This window comes from Balaenoptera physalus (assembly GCF_965194825.1).
Source record: "Balaenoptera physalus genome assembly, chromosome: 16".
NCBI lineage: Eukaryota > Metazoa > Chordata > Mammalia > Artiodactyla > Balaenopteridae > Balaenoptera > Balaenoptera physalus.
Genome location: NC_138898.1, coordinates 57,164,183 through 57,179,998, shown reverse-complemented (window position 1 = coordinate 57,179,998; position 15,816 = coordinate 57,164,183). Strand labels below are relative to the sequence as shown.

At 41.3% G+C, this 15,816-nt stretch overlaps 1 protein-coding gene and 1 long non-coding RNA gene across 9 annotated transcripts in view; one reads left to right on the top strand and one right to left on the bottom strand.

Moving 5' to 3' along the window:
- RBFOX1 (RNA binding fox-1 homolog 1) overlaps window positions 1-15,816 on the bottom strand; it is a 2,204,869-nt gene that overhangs the window by 623,488 nt on the left and 1,565,565 nt on the right. For all 8 annotated transcript variants that reach the window (XM_082429022.1, XM_082429011.1, XM_082429012.1 and 5 more), the window contains one exon: window positions 4,505-4,546. In XM_082429022.1, the coding sequence (XP_082285148.1) occupies window positions 4,505-4,546 (42 nt within the window). The remainder of the gene's footprint in view (window positions 1-4,504; window positions 4,547-15,816) is intronic.
- LOC309644862 overlaps window positions 4,540-15,816 on the top strand; it is a 34,853-nt gene continuing 23,576 nt past the window's right edge. The window contains exon 1 of the long non-coding RNA XR_014254628.1: window positions 4,540-6,350. This is a non-coding gene — a long non-coding RNA (uncharacterized lncRNA). The remainder of the gene's footprint in view (window positions 6,351-15,816) is intronic.

Here is a 15,816-nt window from a genome sequence, read left to right as displayed (position 1 = left end):
AGAAAGCCCTCGCACAGAAACGAAGACCCAACACAGCCAAAAATAATAAATAAATAAATAAATAAATAAATTTATTTAAAAAAAAAAAATTTGTTAAACAGCGCCCAAATCCAACATCTGATAGCCATAGCACACAAGATCCCTTTGTAACCAAATATTTTATATGAATGCAAATAAAAGTGATCATTTGATCTCTTGCCCTACGACCATACAATCTTTCCAGTTGGGAGACTGATGAGGGAGAGAGACAAGTACTCAGGTCACGTGATTTCTCTCTTAGTTGTTTATTTGTCCATCTGTTGGTTTCAGGTGCCGGAGTGGTAAATGTTGATGGTGGGTTATGCTAACTGCACAGCTGGCATGGTTGGCAGCAAGTGGCAGCAACCCTGGGACAAGCTGGTAGATGCAGCCCATAGTGTCAGGAGCACTTCTAACGTACAGATTTCGTGGTGAGCTCTTGTGGACCATCTCCCCAAGGGAATCCAGCAACATTTTGAAATATAAGCTAGAAGAAGGCTTAGCCTACTCTAGATTGACAAAATTAGGATGGAGGAATGAAGAGGTTTTCCATTCTGTCGTTTGCTCATTGGCAACATGAGTAATTCCAATAGTCTTCTGAGAAGGGTGAGTCATCATTAGGAGTGACTGGCTGGTGCCCTTCTCTTGGGACGAGTAGGGGCCAGAAAGCTCATGGACAGTGGTATCTCTGGGGCTGAGCCAGGTCCTAGAGTGAAGTCTTCTGTCTGCGGCCGATACCTGATACTAAGGGAAAATTAGCAAAAATGGCATCCAGGATGGTTCCAAAGAACATAAGGCAAAATACAAAGAGCGTGCCAAGCTGGATAGAAAAGTCAGTTAGGATGGGGAGAGGTGATCCCTGAGAAACGAAGTTGGCAGAGAAAGCATCTATTTCAGATTCCACCAGCCAGAGTTGAGGCACTTGCTGAGGCTGTATATGTGGTCCCTGCAGTCTTCTATGTGGACGAAAGGGAGCAATTAAAGGAGTTGACAGGAAACCAACACCATGAGTGACACGCAGGACCCATGTGGATTCCTTTCATAGCCGACTCTATTGGGAAACTCCACCAAAGACATTCTCCTTTTCCTCCTGTTTAAGCAAACCCTATTTTCTTCCGGTGACAATGTACCTGTCCCTGGGGATGGCTCATGGTTGCTGTGGCCAATAACTAAGATCCCAGGTCACTCTGGTAGTGACTGGTGTAGAGATTGGCCAATGAGATGAAAGAGAGTGTCTGCAGAGAAGGCTTCTGGGAATGATTTTCCTCCAATCAAACGCAAAAGCTCTGAGGAAAATGCTCCTCTTCCCTTTCCCTCCTGATTAGAATGTTGTCTTGTGAACAAGTGATGCTTCTTCTTCCTCTTGGAAGAAGGAAAGAAAGGCCAAGAGAGGCACAAAGATTCCAAACCACTGCCTGATACCCCAAATCCACTGAATCAACCCTGAAACTAGGAGGTGATCAAATATTTTTACCTTTTAAATAATGCTTAGCTTTGCTATAACTTGTAGACAGTAACATTCTAACTGGAAAAAAAAAAACCTGATATAATTTTCAAAGTGTTTCTCAGGGTGTGTTCTGCACCCCCAAATGTTCTGTGATCAGATGAGTTTGCAAAAAATTGTGTATTACTGCCATCTCTCCGTTTTTCATTTTTGTGTATTAAAGGCTCTGAGAAGTACTGCAATTAAGTAAGTTTGACTTTCTTTAACACTGCATTTCCTAAAATGAACTAGGCAGAGAATATTTTTAAGACTTTGTAATATCTTTTAGAATAAGTACCTCACAGTGTCCATTTTGGAAAAATTAATTTAGAATTTGTGAGAAAAAGAAGCAGAGCAGAAGGAGAGGGTTTTGGATGCGCCAATCCCTACACGTGTCCACACGCGTAAAACATGCATGAGCAGCTGTATCTTTCTGCCTTATCTGCTGTTTCCAGGAGGCCAAGAAAAAGGGGTCCATTGTATAGCCATCCACTCGTCTCCCTGAAATCTGACAACATAACAGAATGTGAAGGAATATAAACTTGGCAACATGGTCGTGGTCCAACCATCCTGGAGAGCAAATCTGGAAACGCAGTCTGCTGTATTTAAAACATGTTTTAAGAAGTGTGCCTGGCAGGCGGACACTCTTCAACGATGTTGGTAAGTAAACAGCTATCTATTTTTCTCCCACTGTCTCTTTTTCTAAGAAAAAAAAAAAAAGAATAGTGCATTTCATTGAAATAGCCAGGTATTTCAGATGAGAACCGGATTTCTTTGGGAACCCCCAAAAAGTGTGTCTCCCTAAAAAAATAAAATAAAAGCCATCACCTTCATCAAGGAAGTTTTCTTTTCAGGGAGTAGGAGGGCAGAGAATAAACACAAGACAGGAATAAAAGGAGGGGAGGGACCGGGTGGGGAGAAAAAGAAAGAGAAAGAAAACAGAAAAGGAGAAGATGGTGAAAATATCCATAGATGAGACATAGCTGTCAAAGATGAGCCAGAGTCTAATAATGTTGGGTGTCTCCCAGGAGGGAACTGGATGCCTAAGATTCAAATAGGAAGGGAAATCTTCACTGCATTCCCTTGGGCATCATTTAAATTTCGAACCACATAAATGTGTATTCCATCGATTGAAATGTATCTATCGATTCAAAACATAAATTACTTTAAAATGTAAAAACAGGCTACAACAGCAACAACAAAGCTACAGCCCATGATATTAGGGATGGTCTTATACGGACTATTGAAGCCCCACGTTAAACTATATGACCCATCGTATCAAATCACGTTAAACTATATGACGCGTCGTATCAAATCACAGCTTGAATTTACTTAACAGAGTGGGGGGGTCCATTCTCGTTCCTAAACCACACCCCTGTTGACAATGTCCCCATCAGTGTGAAATAATAAACCCCTCAGACTGCACACAAGCACTTCATTACCTCCCGTGTCCTTAATTTGCCAGGCGAGTCTCATTTGCCATAGAGATTTCAATTTTATCTTAATTCTGAGGAATGTATCAGGACCTTCTGGAGACAAACAGCACGCATTCCTCTTTATCTAGCTCTGACCTAGTTCTGGCCACATCTTCCCCATCCAAACAGGAAGAGAAATCTGAAGTTGCAATACATTATTTACTAGGATGAACCAGTAATTCAGACTGCAGGGAAAAGCAATAAGAGACCTCAGGAAAGCTTAAAACATCTTGAAGGCTATTTCATGAAGGAGTCACAACTAATGCAGGCACAGGTACTTAGGAGTGAAGTGGGGAGAGATGAGAGAGGGCCGTGCCGAGATACCACATACAATGCATATGCATAAAAGAAGAAGGAAGCCTCAACCCACTAGTTCTCGGTTCCGCACAACTAGATTTTGTTGTTTGTTTTACATAAGGATCTAACACACCTGATGCCAAAAGCCATTGGAAAATGGAAATAATCTGCAAATCACTGTCATCTCGAGACTGGCATGAAGTAAAGGCTCTGAAAAGTTACAAGGCAGTGCATAAATGATATTAGAAAGGTTTAATAAACTATGCGGATGTATTAAATCTCTTTGAGCACAAGGGTCCCTCAACCCCAAACCTGGCTGTTGGGATTTTAAAAGTAGCAGAATCCTTTAGTTTTTTTATAACAACGTGGAGACGCGACTATAAGGCACCCTGTCCGGTAAAAATTGCCAATTTCCATCAGTGACATTAAAGGCAGGCCAGTTATGACTTCACATTTATCCATCCAAAACATGATGCTTTTTTAAAAAAAATACAAATGGCGGCGGCGGCGGGGAGGCAATCCGGATATTTCTTAAAATACCATGTCCATGCCAAGAAGGATCTCAACCAACCGTGACACCTTCACAGCAGAATGAAGGCACCAAGCTGCAGTTATAAGCAAACGGGTCTCTCCTCATCTAGGCAACACTGTTTACATCTAATGTACTACAGCACTGAGAAAGTTTTGGTTTTAGGAAGGTAAATAACACGTGAGGTTTAAAATTCTGTCTTCTTCCCCTAGATACACAAATGCCATTAAAACTAAGAGGTCTGTGAAGGACTCAAATTCTCCTAGAAAATGCCCTTGACTTACTAGTGGATCACCCAGCTCAGTTAACAGCAAGAGAGCATTTGAGCCACTCAGCAAAGAGCCTGGTACTCACATTAAGAAAGCAGCAAGGCATCCTTCTGACCTTTGTTATTACTTAGACCTCGTGTCGTACATAAAAAGAGTACAATGATGTCAAACAAATTCCAGAAGAGAAGTATTTATTGCTGAATCTAAATCAAAAAATCCATATCTACTATAATGGCACTTCAAAAGAAGATATACTGTATTTACCAGCTCAATCAATACTAAATTAGCTGGGATAAATATTTTCAACTCAACCAGTCTTAAGATGAAGCCCGCTATGCTATTTAGAACCCTGTGTCTGGGGAGAGACAGGGAAATTTTTGCTTATCACACAGAAACGAGAACCAGGAAGTATTTTACAAGCAGACACACCTACCCTTAGCTGCTCTCTTTCACAATTCATCTGTTGTCTTGAAACCTACAAAGAAAAGAAAAAGAGGCAGGGGAAGTCAGAAGGTTCTGCATGAAAACAGCATGAAAGAAAATGGAAAATTACTTCTAATCACTTGGCTCAAAGCAGACCCAGAATTAATTAATTATGTATTTAATGTTTTCTTTAGGTCTAAATAGCCTCCGCTTCTCTTGGAGTTTCAACTGTGTGATCTAGAAACACAACTAAGATGAGCCAGAGTCTGGAAGGTGGGTGAGGAGAGGGATGCAGTAGAGGGTGTGGGAGGTAAAAGCTGCCCAGGGGGAAGGCTTCCCTCTTGCCCTGTCTAACAAGTGCAGGCATTCTTCCCAGAAGGCCCACTCAAGATGGTTGAGAATAAGCACTGGGCATTACACAGCATCTTCGCCGATGCTAGGGTCCAACAGTATCACCTACACGCCTTGGCAAATGCGTTGCATTGTATGGTCCAGTTGTAATCAGACAGCAGTATGTCTCCATAGGACTGTGTTGGGGAGAATTCTCAGGTCAGTGCTTATATCAGAGAAAGAAACTCTGATCCAGTTGTGGTATCTCCCACAAGCTCAAAAAGAAAAATAGATTAGTGATACTTATGCCATGCATTGATTATCCTTGCCCTATCAAAATGTGCTTCTTAAAATCAAGGATGCGTCTTTAGAATGACCATATAATTTATTGTCCGAACAGGAAAAAAAAAAAAAATATGTGAGTTAAAGGAGTGGGGGGGTGGGGGGTGGTAGGTATGATGACATCGGGCACAGCAGATGCGAAGTGGGAGTGAAAAGGCAAACTGGGACCTGTGGTCACTCTACCTCCACGGGGACTAGCTGATTCCACCTTCAACTCAAACAGCTAAGCCAGGATGAAATTTACGTCTGCATTCACAACGTACTCTGTGTATTTCTAGCATTTTTTGCACCAATGAGGTGACCCCTGACTCCTAACACCTGACAATATATTGCGAGTTTTTGAAACTTACACTAAAGGCGAAGGCTGAGGAACTGACTTTTGATGGATATTTTATGTATTTTATACTGAAAGTTTCTTTTTTACTTTCTCTAAAACAAAAATAGGTATCATTATTTAGGATATGCCAGAGCCCCAAATCTATAAATCAGGGCTTTGCTGTGCCCTTTAATCCAGAAATATCACCTCTAAGAATAGCTCTTAAGAAAAGAAACAGTTAAACACAAATGTTTATTTATGTCCCAATTAACTGCAGCATATTTAAAAACTGTAAATATTACAATGTATAATAATAGAAACATTAAAAGTAAATTATAGTACGTTGATTAGGTGGCAAAATGTGCAGCATTTAGAACCATTGTTTTGAAAAACAGAAATGGGAACTGCTTAAAAGGCACTATTTAGTCTCTAATAAAAGCAACTACAATAGTGCACAAATGTTATGATTCTTATTTTGTGTTAAAAATACAGTGAAATTGATCATTAAAGAAAAAGAAGAAAGATAAAAGAAAAGAAAGAGGAAAGGACTGGGAGGAAATATTCCAAAATATTAAAAAGGAAATGGGTACAATTCTATATATATACGAAACACACACACACACACACATTTGGGAGTGAGTTATACACTTCAAATAGGTGACTTTATGGTATGTGAAGTGTATATGGTACGTAGAGTTTATATCTCCATAAACTGTGAAAAAAAATAAAGTGGGGGCAAGATGGCGGAAGAGTAAGACGCGGAGATCACCTTCCTTCCCACAGATACATTAGAAATACATCTACACGTGGAACTGCTCCTACAGAACACCCACTGAATGCTGGCAGAAGACCTGAGACCTCCCAAAAGGCAAGAAACTCCCCACGTACTTGGGTAGGGCAAAAGGAAAAAGAAATAACAGAGACAAAGGAATGGGGACGGGGCCTGCACCAGTGGGAGGGAGCCGTGAAGGAGGAAAGGTTTCCACACACTAGGAAGCCCCTTCGCGGGCGGAGACTGCGGGTGGCGGAGGAGAGCGCAGCCACAGGGGTGCGGAGGACAAAGCGGAGAGATTCCTGCACGGAGGATCCGTGCTGAGTAGCACTCAGCAGCCCGAGAGGCTTGTCTGCTCCCCCGCCGGGGCGGGCGGGGCTGGGAGCCGAGGCTCGGGCTTCGGTCGGATCACAGGGAGAGGACTGGGGTTGGCGGCGTGAACACAGCCTGAAGGGGTTAGTGCGCCACAGCTAGCCGGGAGAGAGTCCGGGAAAAGGTCTGCAGCTGCCGAACAGGCAAGAGACTTTGTCTTGCCTCTTTGTTTCATGGCGCGCAAGGAGAGGGGATTCAGAGCGCCGCCTAAACGAGCTCCAGAGACGGGCGCGAGCCGCGCGCGAGCCGCGTTTATCAGCGCGGATCCCACAGCAACAGGGGCGCAGAGGGAAAAACGGAGGGATTCCCGCACAGAGGCTCGGCGCCGAGCAGCACTCACCAGCCCGAGAGGCTTGTCTGCTCCCCCGCCGGGGCGGGCGGGGCTTGCAGCTGAGGCTCAGCTTCGGTCAGATGGCAGGGAGAGGACTGGGGTTGGCGGCGTAAACACAGCCTGAAGGGGTTAGTGCGCCACAGCTAGCCGGGAGGGAGTCCAGGAAAAAGTCTGCAGCTGCCGAAGAGGCAAGAGACTTTTTCTTGCCTCTTTGTTTCGCGGCGCGCAAGGAGAGGGGATTCAGAGCGCCGCCTAAACGAGCTCCACAGATGGGCGCGAGCCGCGGCTATCAGCGTGGACCCCAGAGGCGGGAGCGAGCCACGGCTATCAGCGCGGAACCCAGAGACAGGCGCGAGCCGCGGTTCAGCGCGGACCCCAGAGACGGGCAGGAGACGCTAGGGCTGCTGCTGCCGCCACCAAGAAGCCTGTGTGCGAGCGCAGGTCACTCTCCACACCGCCCCTCCCGGGAGCCGGTGCAGCCCGCCACGGCCAGGCTCCCGTGATCCAGGGACAACTTCCCAGGGAGAACGCACGGCACGCCTCACGCTGGTGCAACGTCACGCCGGCCTCTGCCGCCGCAGGCTCGCCCCACCTCCTCCGTACCGCTCCCTCCCCCCAGCCTGAGTGAGCCAGAGCCCCTGAAGCAGCTGCTCCTTTAACCCCGTTCTGTCTGGGCGGGGAACAGACGCCCTCAGGCGACCTACATGCAGAGGCGGGTCCAAATGCAAAGCTGAACCCCGGGAGCTGTACGAACAAAGAAGAGAAAGGGAAATCTCTCCCAGCAGCCTCAGAAGCAGCGGATTAAACCTCCACAAACAACTTGATGTGCCTGCATCTGCTGAATACCTGAATAGACAACGAATCATCCCAAATTCAGGAGGTGGACTTTGGGAGCAGGATATATTAATTTTTCCCCTTTTCCTTTTTTTGTGAGTGTATATGTGTATGCTTCTGGGTGAGATTTTGTCTGTATAGCTTTGCTTTCACCATTAGTCCTAGGGTTAGGTCCGTCCATTTTTTTTTTACTTAAAAAAAATTTTTTTTCCTAATAAATGTTTTCTTAATAATTTTTCCTTATTTTCTATTTTTAGAAATTAAAAAAAATTTTTTTAAGTTTTTTCATATTTTTTATTTTAAAAAATTAAAATTTTTTAAAGCAATTATACTTCAATAAAGATGTTTAAAAAAATTAAAATTTTTTTCTTAATAAATTTTTTCTTAATAATTTTTTTCTTATTTTTTATTATAAAAAATTAATAAATCTATTTTTAAAAATTAAAAAAATTTTCTTAATAAATTTATTCTTAATAATTTTTTTCTTATTTTTTATTATAATAGCTTTATTTTATTTTATTTTATCCTCTTTCTTTCTTTCTTTCTATTTTTTTTCTCCCTTTTATTCTGAGCCGTGTGGATGAAAGGCTCTTGGTGCTCCAGCCAGGCATCAGGGCTGTGCCTCTGAGGTGGGAGAGCCAACTTCAGGACACTGGTCCACAAGAGACCTCCCAGCTCCATGTAATACCAAATGGCGAAAATCTCTCAGAGATCTCCATCTCAACATCAAGACCCAGCTTCACTCAACGACCAGCAAGCTACAGTGCTGGACACCCTATGCCAAACAACTAGCAAGACAGGAACACAGCCCCATCCATTAGCAGAGAGGCTGCCTAAAATCATAATAAGGCCACAGACACCCCAAAACACACCACCAGACGTGGACGTGCCCACCAGAAAGACAAGATCCAACCTCATCCACCAGAACACAGGCACTAGTCCCCTCCACCAGGAAGCCTACACAACCCACTGAACGAAACTTAGCCACTGGGGACAGATACCAAAAACAACAGGAACTACAAACCTGCAGCCTGTGAAAAGGAGACCCCAAACACAGTAAGATAAGCAATATGAGAAGACAAAAAAAACACACAGCAGGTGAAGGAGCAGGGTCAAAACACACCAGACCTAACAAATGAAGAGGAAATAGGCAGTCTACCTGAAAAAGAATTCAGAATAATGATAGTAAAGATGATCCAAAATCTTGGAAATAGAATAGACAAAATGCAAGAAACATTTAACAAGGACGTAGAAGAACTAAAGAGGAACCAAGCAACGATGAAAAACACAATAAATGAAATTAAAAATACTCTAGACGGGATCAATAGCAGAATAACTGAGGCAGAAGAACGGGTAAGTGACCTGGAAGATAAAATAGTGGAAATAACTACTGCAGGGCAGAATAAAGAAAAAAGAATGAAAAGAACTGAGGACAGTCTCAGAGACCTCTGGGACAACATTAAATGCACCAACATTCGAATTATAGGGGTCCCAGAAGAAGAAGAGAAAAAGAAAGGGACTGAGAAAATATTTGAAGAGATTATAGTTGAAAACTTCCCTAATATGGGAAAGGAAATAGTTAATCAAGTCCTGGAAGCACAGAGAGTCCCATACAGGATAAATCGAAGGAGAAACACGCCAAGACACATATTAATCAAACTATCAAAAATTAAATATAAAGAAAACATATTAAAAGCAGCAAGGGAAAAACAAAAAATAACACACAAGGGAATCCCCATAAGGTTAACAGCTGATCTTTCAGCAGAAACTCTGCAAGCCAGAAGGGAGTGGCAGGATATACTTAAAGTCATGAAGGAGAAAAACCTACAACCAAGGTTACTCTACACAGCAAGGATCTCATTCAGATTTGATGGAGAAATTAAAACCCTTACAGACAAGCAAAAGCTGAGAGAGTTCAGCACCACCAAACCAGCTTTACAACAAATGCTAAAGGAACTTCTCTAGGCAAGAAACACAAGAGAAGGAAAACACCTACAATAACAAACCCAAAATATTTAAGAAAATGGGAATAGGAACATACATATCGATAATTACCTTAAATATAAATGGATTAAATGCTCCCACCAAAAGACACAGACTGGCTGAATGGATACAAAAACAAGACCCATATATATGCTGTCTACAAGAGACCCACTTCAGACCTAGAGACACATACAGACTGAAAGTGAGGGGATGGAAAAAGATATTCCATGCAAATGGAAATCAAAAGAAAGCTGGAGTAGCAATTCTCATATCAGACAAAATAGACTTTAAAATAAAGACTATTACAAGAGACGAAGAAGGACACTATATAATGATCAAAGGATCGATCCAAGAGGAAGGTATAACAATTGTAAATATTTATGCACCCAACATAGGAGCACCTCAATACATAAGGCAAATACTAACAGCCATAAAAGGGGAAATCAACAGCAACACAATCATAGTAGGGGACTTTAACACCCCACTTTCACTAATGGACAGATCATCCAAAATGAAAATAAATAAGGAAACACAAGCTTTAAATGATACATTAAACAAGATGGACTTAATTGATATTTATAGGACATTCCACCCAAAAACAACAGAATACACATTTTTCTCAAGTGCTCATGGAACATTCTCCAGGATAGATCATATCTTGGGTCACAAATCAAGCCTTGGTAAATCTAAGAAAATTGAAATCGTATCAAGTATCTTTTCCGACCACCACGCTATGAGACTAGATATCAATTACAGGAAAAGATCTGTAAAAAATACAAACACATGGAGGCTACACAATACACTACTTAATAACGAAGTGATCATTGAAGAAATCAAAGGGGAAATCAAAAAATACCTAGAAACAAATGACAATGGAGGCACGACGAAACAAAACCTATGGGATGCAGCAAAAGCAGTTCTAAGAGGGAAGTTTATAGCAATACAATCCTACCTCAAGAAACAGGAAACATCTCGAATAAACAACCTAACCTTACACCTAAAGCAATTAGAGAAAGAAGAGCAAAAAAACCCCAAAGCTAGCAGAAAGAAAGAAATCATAAAGATCAGATCAGAAATAAATGAAAAAGAAATGAAGGAAACAATAGCAAAAATCAATGCAACTAAAAGCTGGTTCTTCGAGAAGATAAACAAAATTGATAAACCATTAGCCAGACTCATCAAGAGAAAAAGGGAGAAGACTCAAATCAATTGAATTAGAAATGAAAAAGGAGAAGTAACCACTGACACTGCAGAAATACAAATGATCATGAGAGATTACTACAAGCAACTCTATGCCAATAAAATGGACAACCTGGAAGAAATGGACAGATTCTTAGAAATGCACAACCTGCCAAGACTGAACCAGGAAGAAATAGAAAATATGAACAGACCAATCACAAGCACTGAAATTGAAACTGTGATTAAAAATCTTCCAACAAAGAAAAGCCCAGGACCAGATGGCTTCACAGGCGAATTCTATCAAACATTTAGAGAAGAGCTAACATCTATCCTTCTCAAACTCTTCCAAAATATTGCAGAGGGAGGAACACTCCCCAACTCATTCTACGAGGCCACCATCACCCTGATACCAAAACCAGACAAAGATGTCACAAAGAAAGAAAACTACAGGCCAATATCACTGATGAACATAGATGCAAAAATCCTCAACAAAATACTAGCAAACAGAATCCAACAGCACATTAAAAGGATCATACACCATGATCAAGTGGGGTTTATCCCAGGAATGCAAGGATTCTTCAATATACGCAAATCAATCAACGTGATACATCATATTAACAAACTGAAGGAGAAAAACCATATGATCATCTCAATAGATGCAGAGAAAGCTTTTGACAAAATTCAACACACATTTATGATAAAAGCCCTGCAGAAGGTAGGCATAGAGGGAACTTTCCTCAACATAATAAAGGCCATATATGACAAACCCACAGCCAACATTGTCCTCAATGGTGAAAAACTGAAACCATTTCCACTAAGATCAGGAACAAGACAAGGTTGCCCACTCTCACCACTATTATTCAACATAGTTTTGGAAGTGTTAGCCACAGCAATCAGAGAAGACAAAGAAATAAAAGGAATCCAAATCGGAAAAGAAGAAGTAAAGCTGTCACTATTTGCAGATGACATGATACTATACATAGAGAATCCTAAAGATGCTACCAGAAAACTCCTAGAGCTAATCAATGAATTTGGTAAAGTAGCAGGATACAAAATTAATGCACAGAAATCTCTTGCATTTCTATACACTAGTGACGAAAAATCTGAAAGTGAAATTAAGAAAACACTCCCATTTACCATTGCAACAAAAAGAATAAAATATCTAGGAATAAACCTACCTAAGGAGACAAAAGACCTGTATGCAGAAAATTATAAGACACTGATGAAAGAAATTAAAGATGATACAAATAGATGGAGAGATATACCATGTTCCTGGATTGGAAGAATCAACATTGTGAAAATGACTCTACTACCCAAAGCAATCTACAGATTCAATGCAATCCCTATCAAACTACCACTGGCATTTTTCACAGAACTAGAACAAAAAATTTCACACTTTGTATGGAAACACAAAAGACCCTGAATAGCCAAAGCAATCTTGAGAACGAAAAATGGAGCTGGGGGAATCAGGCTCCCTGACTTCAGACTATATTACAAAGCTTCAGTAATCAAGACAGTTTGGTACTGGCACAAAAACAGAAATATAGATCAATGGAACAGGATAGAAAGCCCAGAGATAAACCCACACGCATATGGGCACCTTATTTTTGATAAAGGAGGCAAGCATATACAGTGGAGAAAAGACAGCCTCTTCAATAAGTAGTGCTGGGAAAATTGGACAGGTACATGTACAAGTATGAAATTAGAACACTCCCTGACACCATGCACAAAAATAAACTCAAAATGGATTAAAGACCTAAGTGTAAGGGCAGACACTATCAAACTCTTAGAGGAAAACATAGGCAGAACACTCTATGACATACATCACAGCAAGATTATTTTTGACCCAGCTCCCAGAGAAATGGAAATAAGAACACAAATAAACAAATGGGACCTAATGAAACTTAAAAGCTTTTGCACAGCAAAGGAAACCATAAACAATATGAAAAGACAACCCTCAGAATGGGAGAAAATATTTGCAAATGAAGCAACTGACAAAGGATTAATCTCCAAGATTTACAAGCAGCTCATGCAGCTCAATAACAAAAAAACGAACAACCCAATCCAAAAATGGGCCGAAGACCTAAATAGACATTTCTCCAAAGAAGATATACAGATGGCCTACAGACACATGAAAGAATGCTCAACATCATTAATCATTAGAGAAATACAAATCAAAACTACAATGAGATATCATCTCACACCGGTCAGAATGGCCATCATCAAAAAATCTAGAAACAATAAATGCTGGAGAGGGTGTGGAGGAAAGGGAACACTCTTGCACTGTTGGTGGGAATGTAAATTGATACAGCCACTATGGAGAACAGTATGGAGGTTCCTTAAAAAACTACAAATAGAACTACCATACGACCCAGCAATCCCACTACTGGGCATATACCCTGAGAAAACCATAGGTCAAAAAGAGTCATGTACCAAAATGTTCATTGCAGCTCTATTTACAATAGCCAGGACATGGAAGCAATCTAAATGTCCATCGACAGATGAATGGATAAAGAAGATGTGGCACATATATACTATGGAATATTACTCAGCCATAAAAAGAAATGAAATGGAGGTATTTGTAATGAGGTGGATGGAGTTAGAGTCTGTCATACAGAGTGAAGTAAGTCAGAAAGAGAAAAACAAATACCATATGTTAACACATATATATGGAATCTAAGGGAAAAAAAAAAAGGTCATGAAGAACCTAGTGGCAAGACGGGAATAAAGACACAGACCTACTAGAGAATGGACTTGAGGATATGGGGAGGGGGAGGGGTGAGATGTGACAGAGTGAGAGAGTGTCATGGACATATATACACTACCAAATGTAAAATAGACAGCTAGTGGGAAGCAGCCGCATAGCACAGGGAAATCAGCTCTGTGCTTTGTGACCACCTAGAAGGGTGGGATAGGGAGGGTGGGAGGGAGGGAGATGCAAGAGGGTAGAGATATGGGAACATATGTATATGTATAACTGATTCACTTTGTTATAAAGCAGAAACTAACACACCATTGTAAAGCAATTATACTTCAGTAAAGATGTTTAAAGAAATAAATAAATAAATAAAGTGGGGGAAATCCATAGAGACAGAAAGCAGTTTAGTGGTTGCCAGGGGATTTGGGGAAGGGGCAAAGGGGAGTGAGTGAGTGCTTTGTGGGTTTGGAGTTTTCAGGTTTGGGGTGACAAGAAAGTTCTGAAACTAGACAGTGATGGTTGCACAGTACTGTGCATGTATTTAATGCCCTTACTCTGTACACTAAAGTGGCTAAAATGGGAACTTTATAGTCAGGTAAGTGAGGCGGGTGATGAGATTCTGGTTCCGGGTAAGCTGGAGGAAGCATACTTCACTCTGTCTCCCCTGCTCCGTGCAACTATAAAATCCAGATAAGAAGGAAATCTTGCCATTTGCAACACAGTGGATGGACCTTGCGAGTAGTACGCCATATGAAATAATTCAGGCAGAGAAAGACAAATACTGTATGATTTCACTTGTATGATTTCACTTATATATGGAATCTAAAAAACAAAACAAAAAAGGAAACAAAACAAAACTCATAGATACAGAGAACATATTGGTGGTTATCAGAGGGGAACTGGATTGGGGTGGGTGGAAAAAATGGGTGAAGGGGGGTAAATTGTAATGTGACAGATGGTTAACTAGATACATTATGTTGATTATTTTGTAGTGCATACAATAATCAAATAACTATGTTTTACACCTGAAACTAATATAATGTTGTTCACCAATTTTACCTCAATAAAAAGTGAAATGTTGGAAAAAAAATCTAGATAGAATGCATGACACAACTATGTAGGGTCTCTGAAAATTAAATAGTAGCAGTTGGAGCAGAGAAGCAGACCAGAATACTGGATGAGCGGTGAGTTCCTCCCCCTTCCCTCATCGGTATCCCCTGGCATGGATTCACAGCAGCCTAGAGCCCAGAACTGGACACCGCACACAGACACAGAGAGACGCCCAACAGTCTGAGGGAGGGAAATCTCCTCTATGATCTGAGAAGCTGTGGTCCCAGGAGACGGGGCAACCCTCTGTTAAATTTTTTCTTTCCTCTTGCTGCTTGGCCCCAAATTGTAGGCTCAGTAGCAGAAACACATGAACAGGGTTAAAAAGCACCAGCTTTCTGGCTGATGGACCAAAAAGGGAGCCCTAGGAAACCAAATCCAAAACAAAAGAAAAACTTTGAGATTTCTAGAGAGGAAAGAGTTTGGGAAAATAACTTCATGCACTACTTTCATGAACTCTGGACACACCCCTGAACTTAGATGTATGTGCACATGACCCTAAATAGATACCACAGACTTTGAGAACTGAACTGAATAGACTACTGCTCAGGTCCCAGACTGGCCACTGGGACGCACACACATGAGATCCAAAGCAAAGGCTTTGAAAGCAGAATTGATATTGGAAACAAAACCATAGAAGAAAGGTAGAAACTTTCAGCCTAAATCCAACTGGGTTGATTGCCTGGTAAAGCAAAAATATCAACCATTTCCATAGGATTTAAACAAGACCCAGAGGGACTTCCCTGGTGGTCCAGTGGTTAAGACTCCACGCTCCCAATGCAGGGGGCCAGGGTTCGATCCCTGGTCGGGGAACTAGATCCCCATGCCACAACTAAAAGATCCCATGTGCCGCAACTAAGACCTGGTACAGCCAAGTAAATAAATAAATATTAAAAATAAAAACAAGACCCAGAGTCTCATAACATAATATTCAACATACCCAGGGTACAACCAAAATTACTCGGCATAGAAACAGAAAAATCTAAACTCACGTGGGGAAAGACAGTCACAGACACCAACACTGAGATGACATGGATGCTGGAATTATCAAATACAGA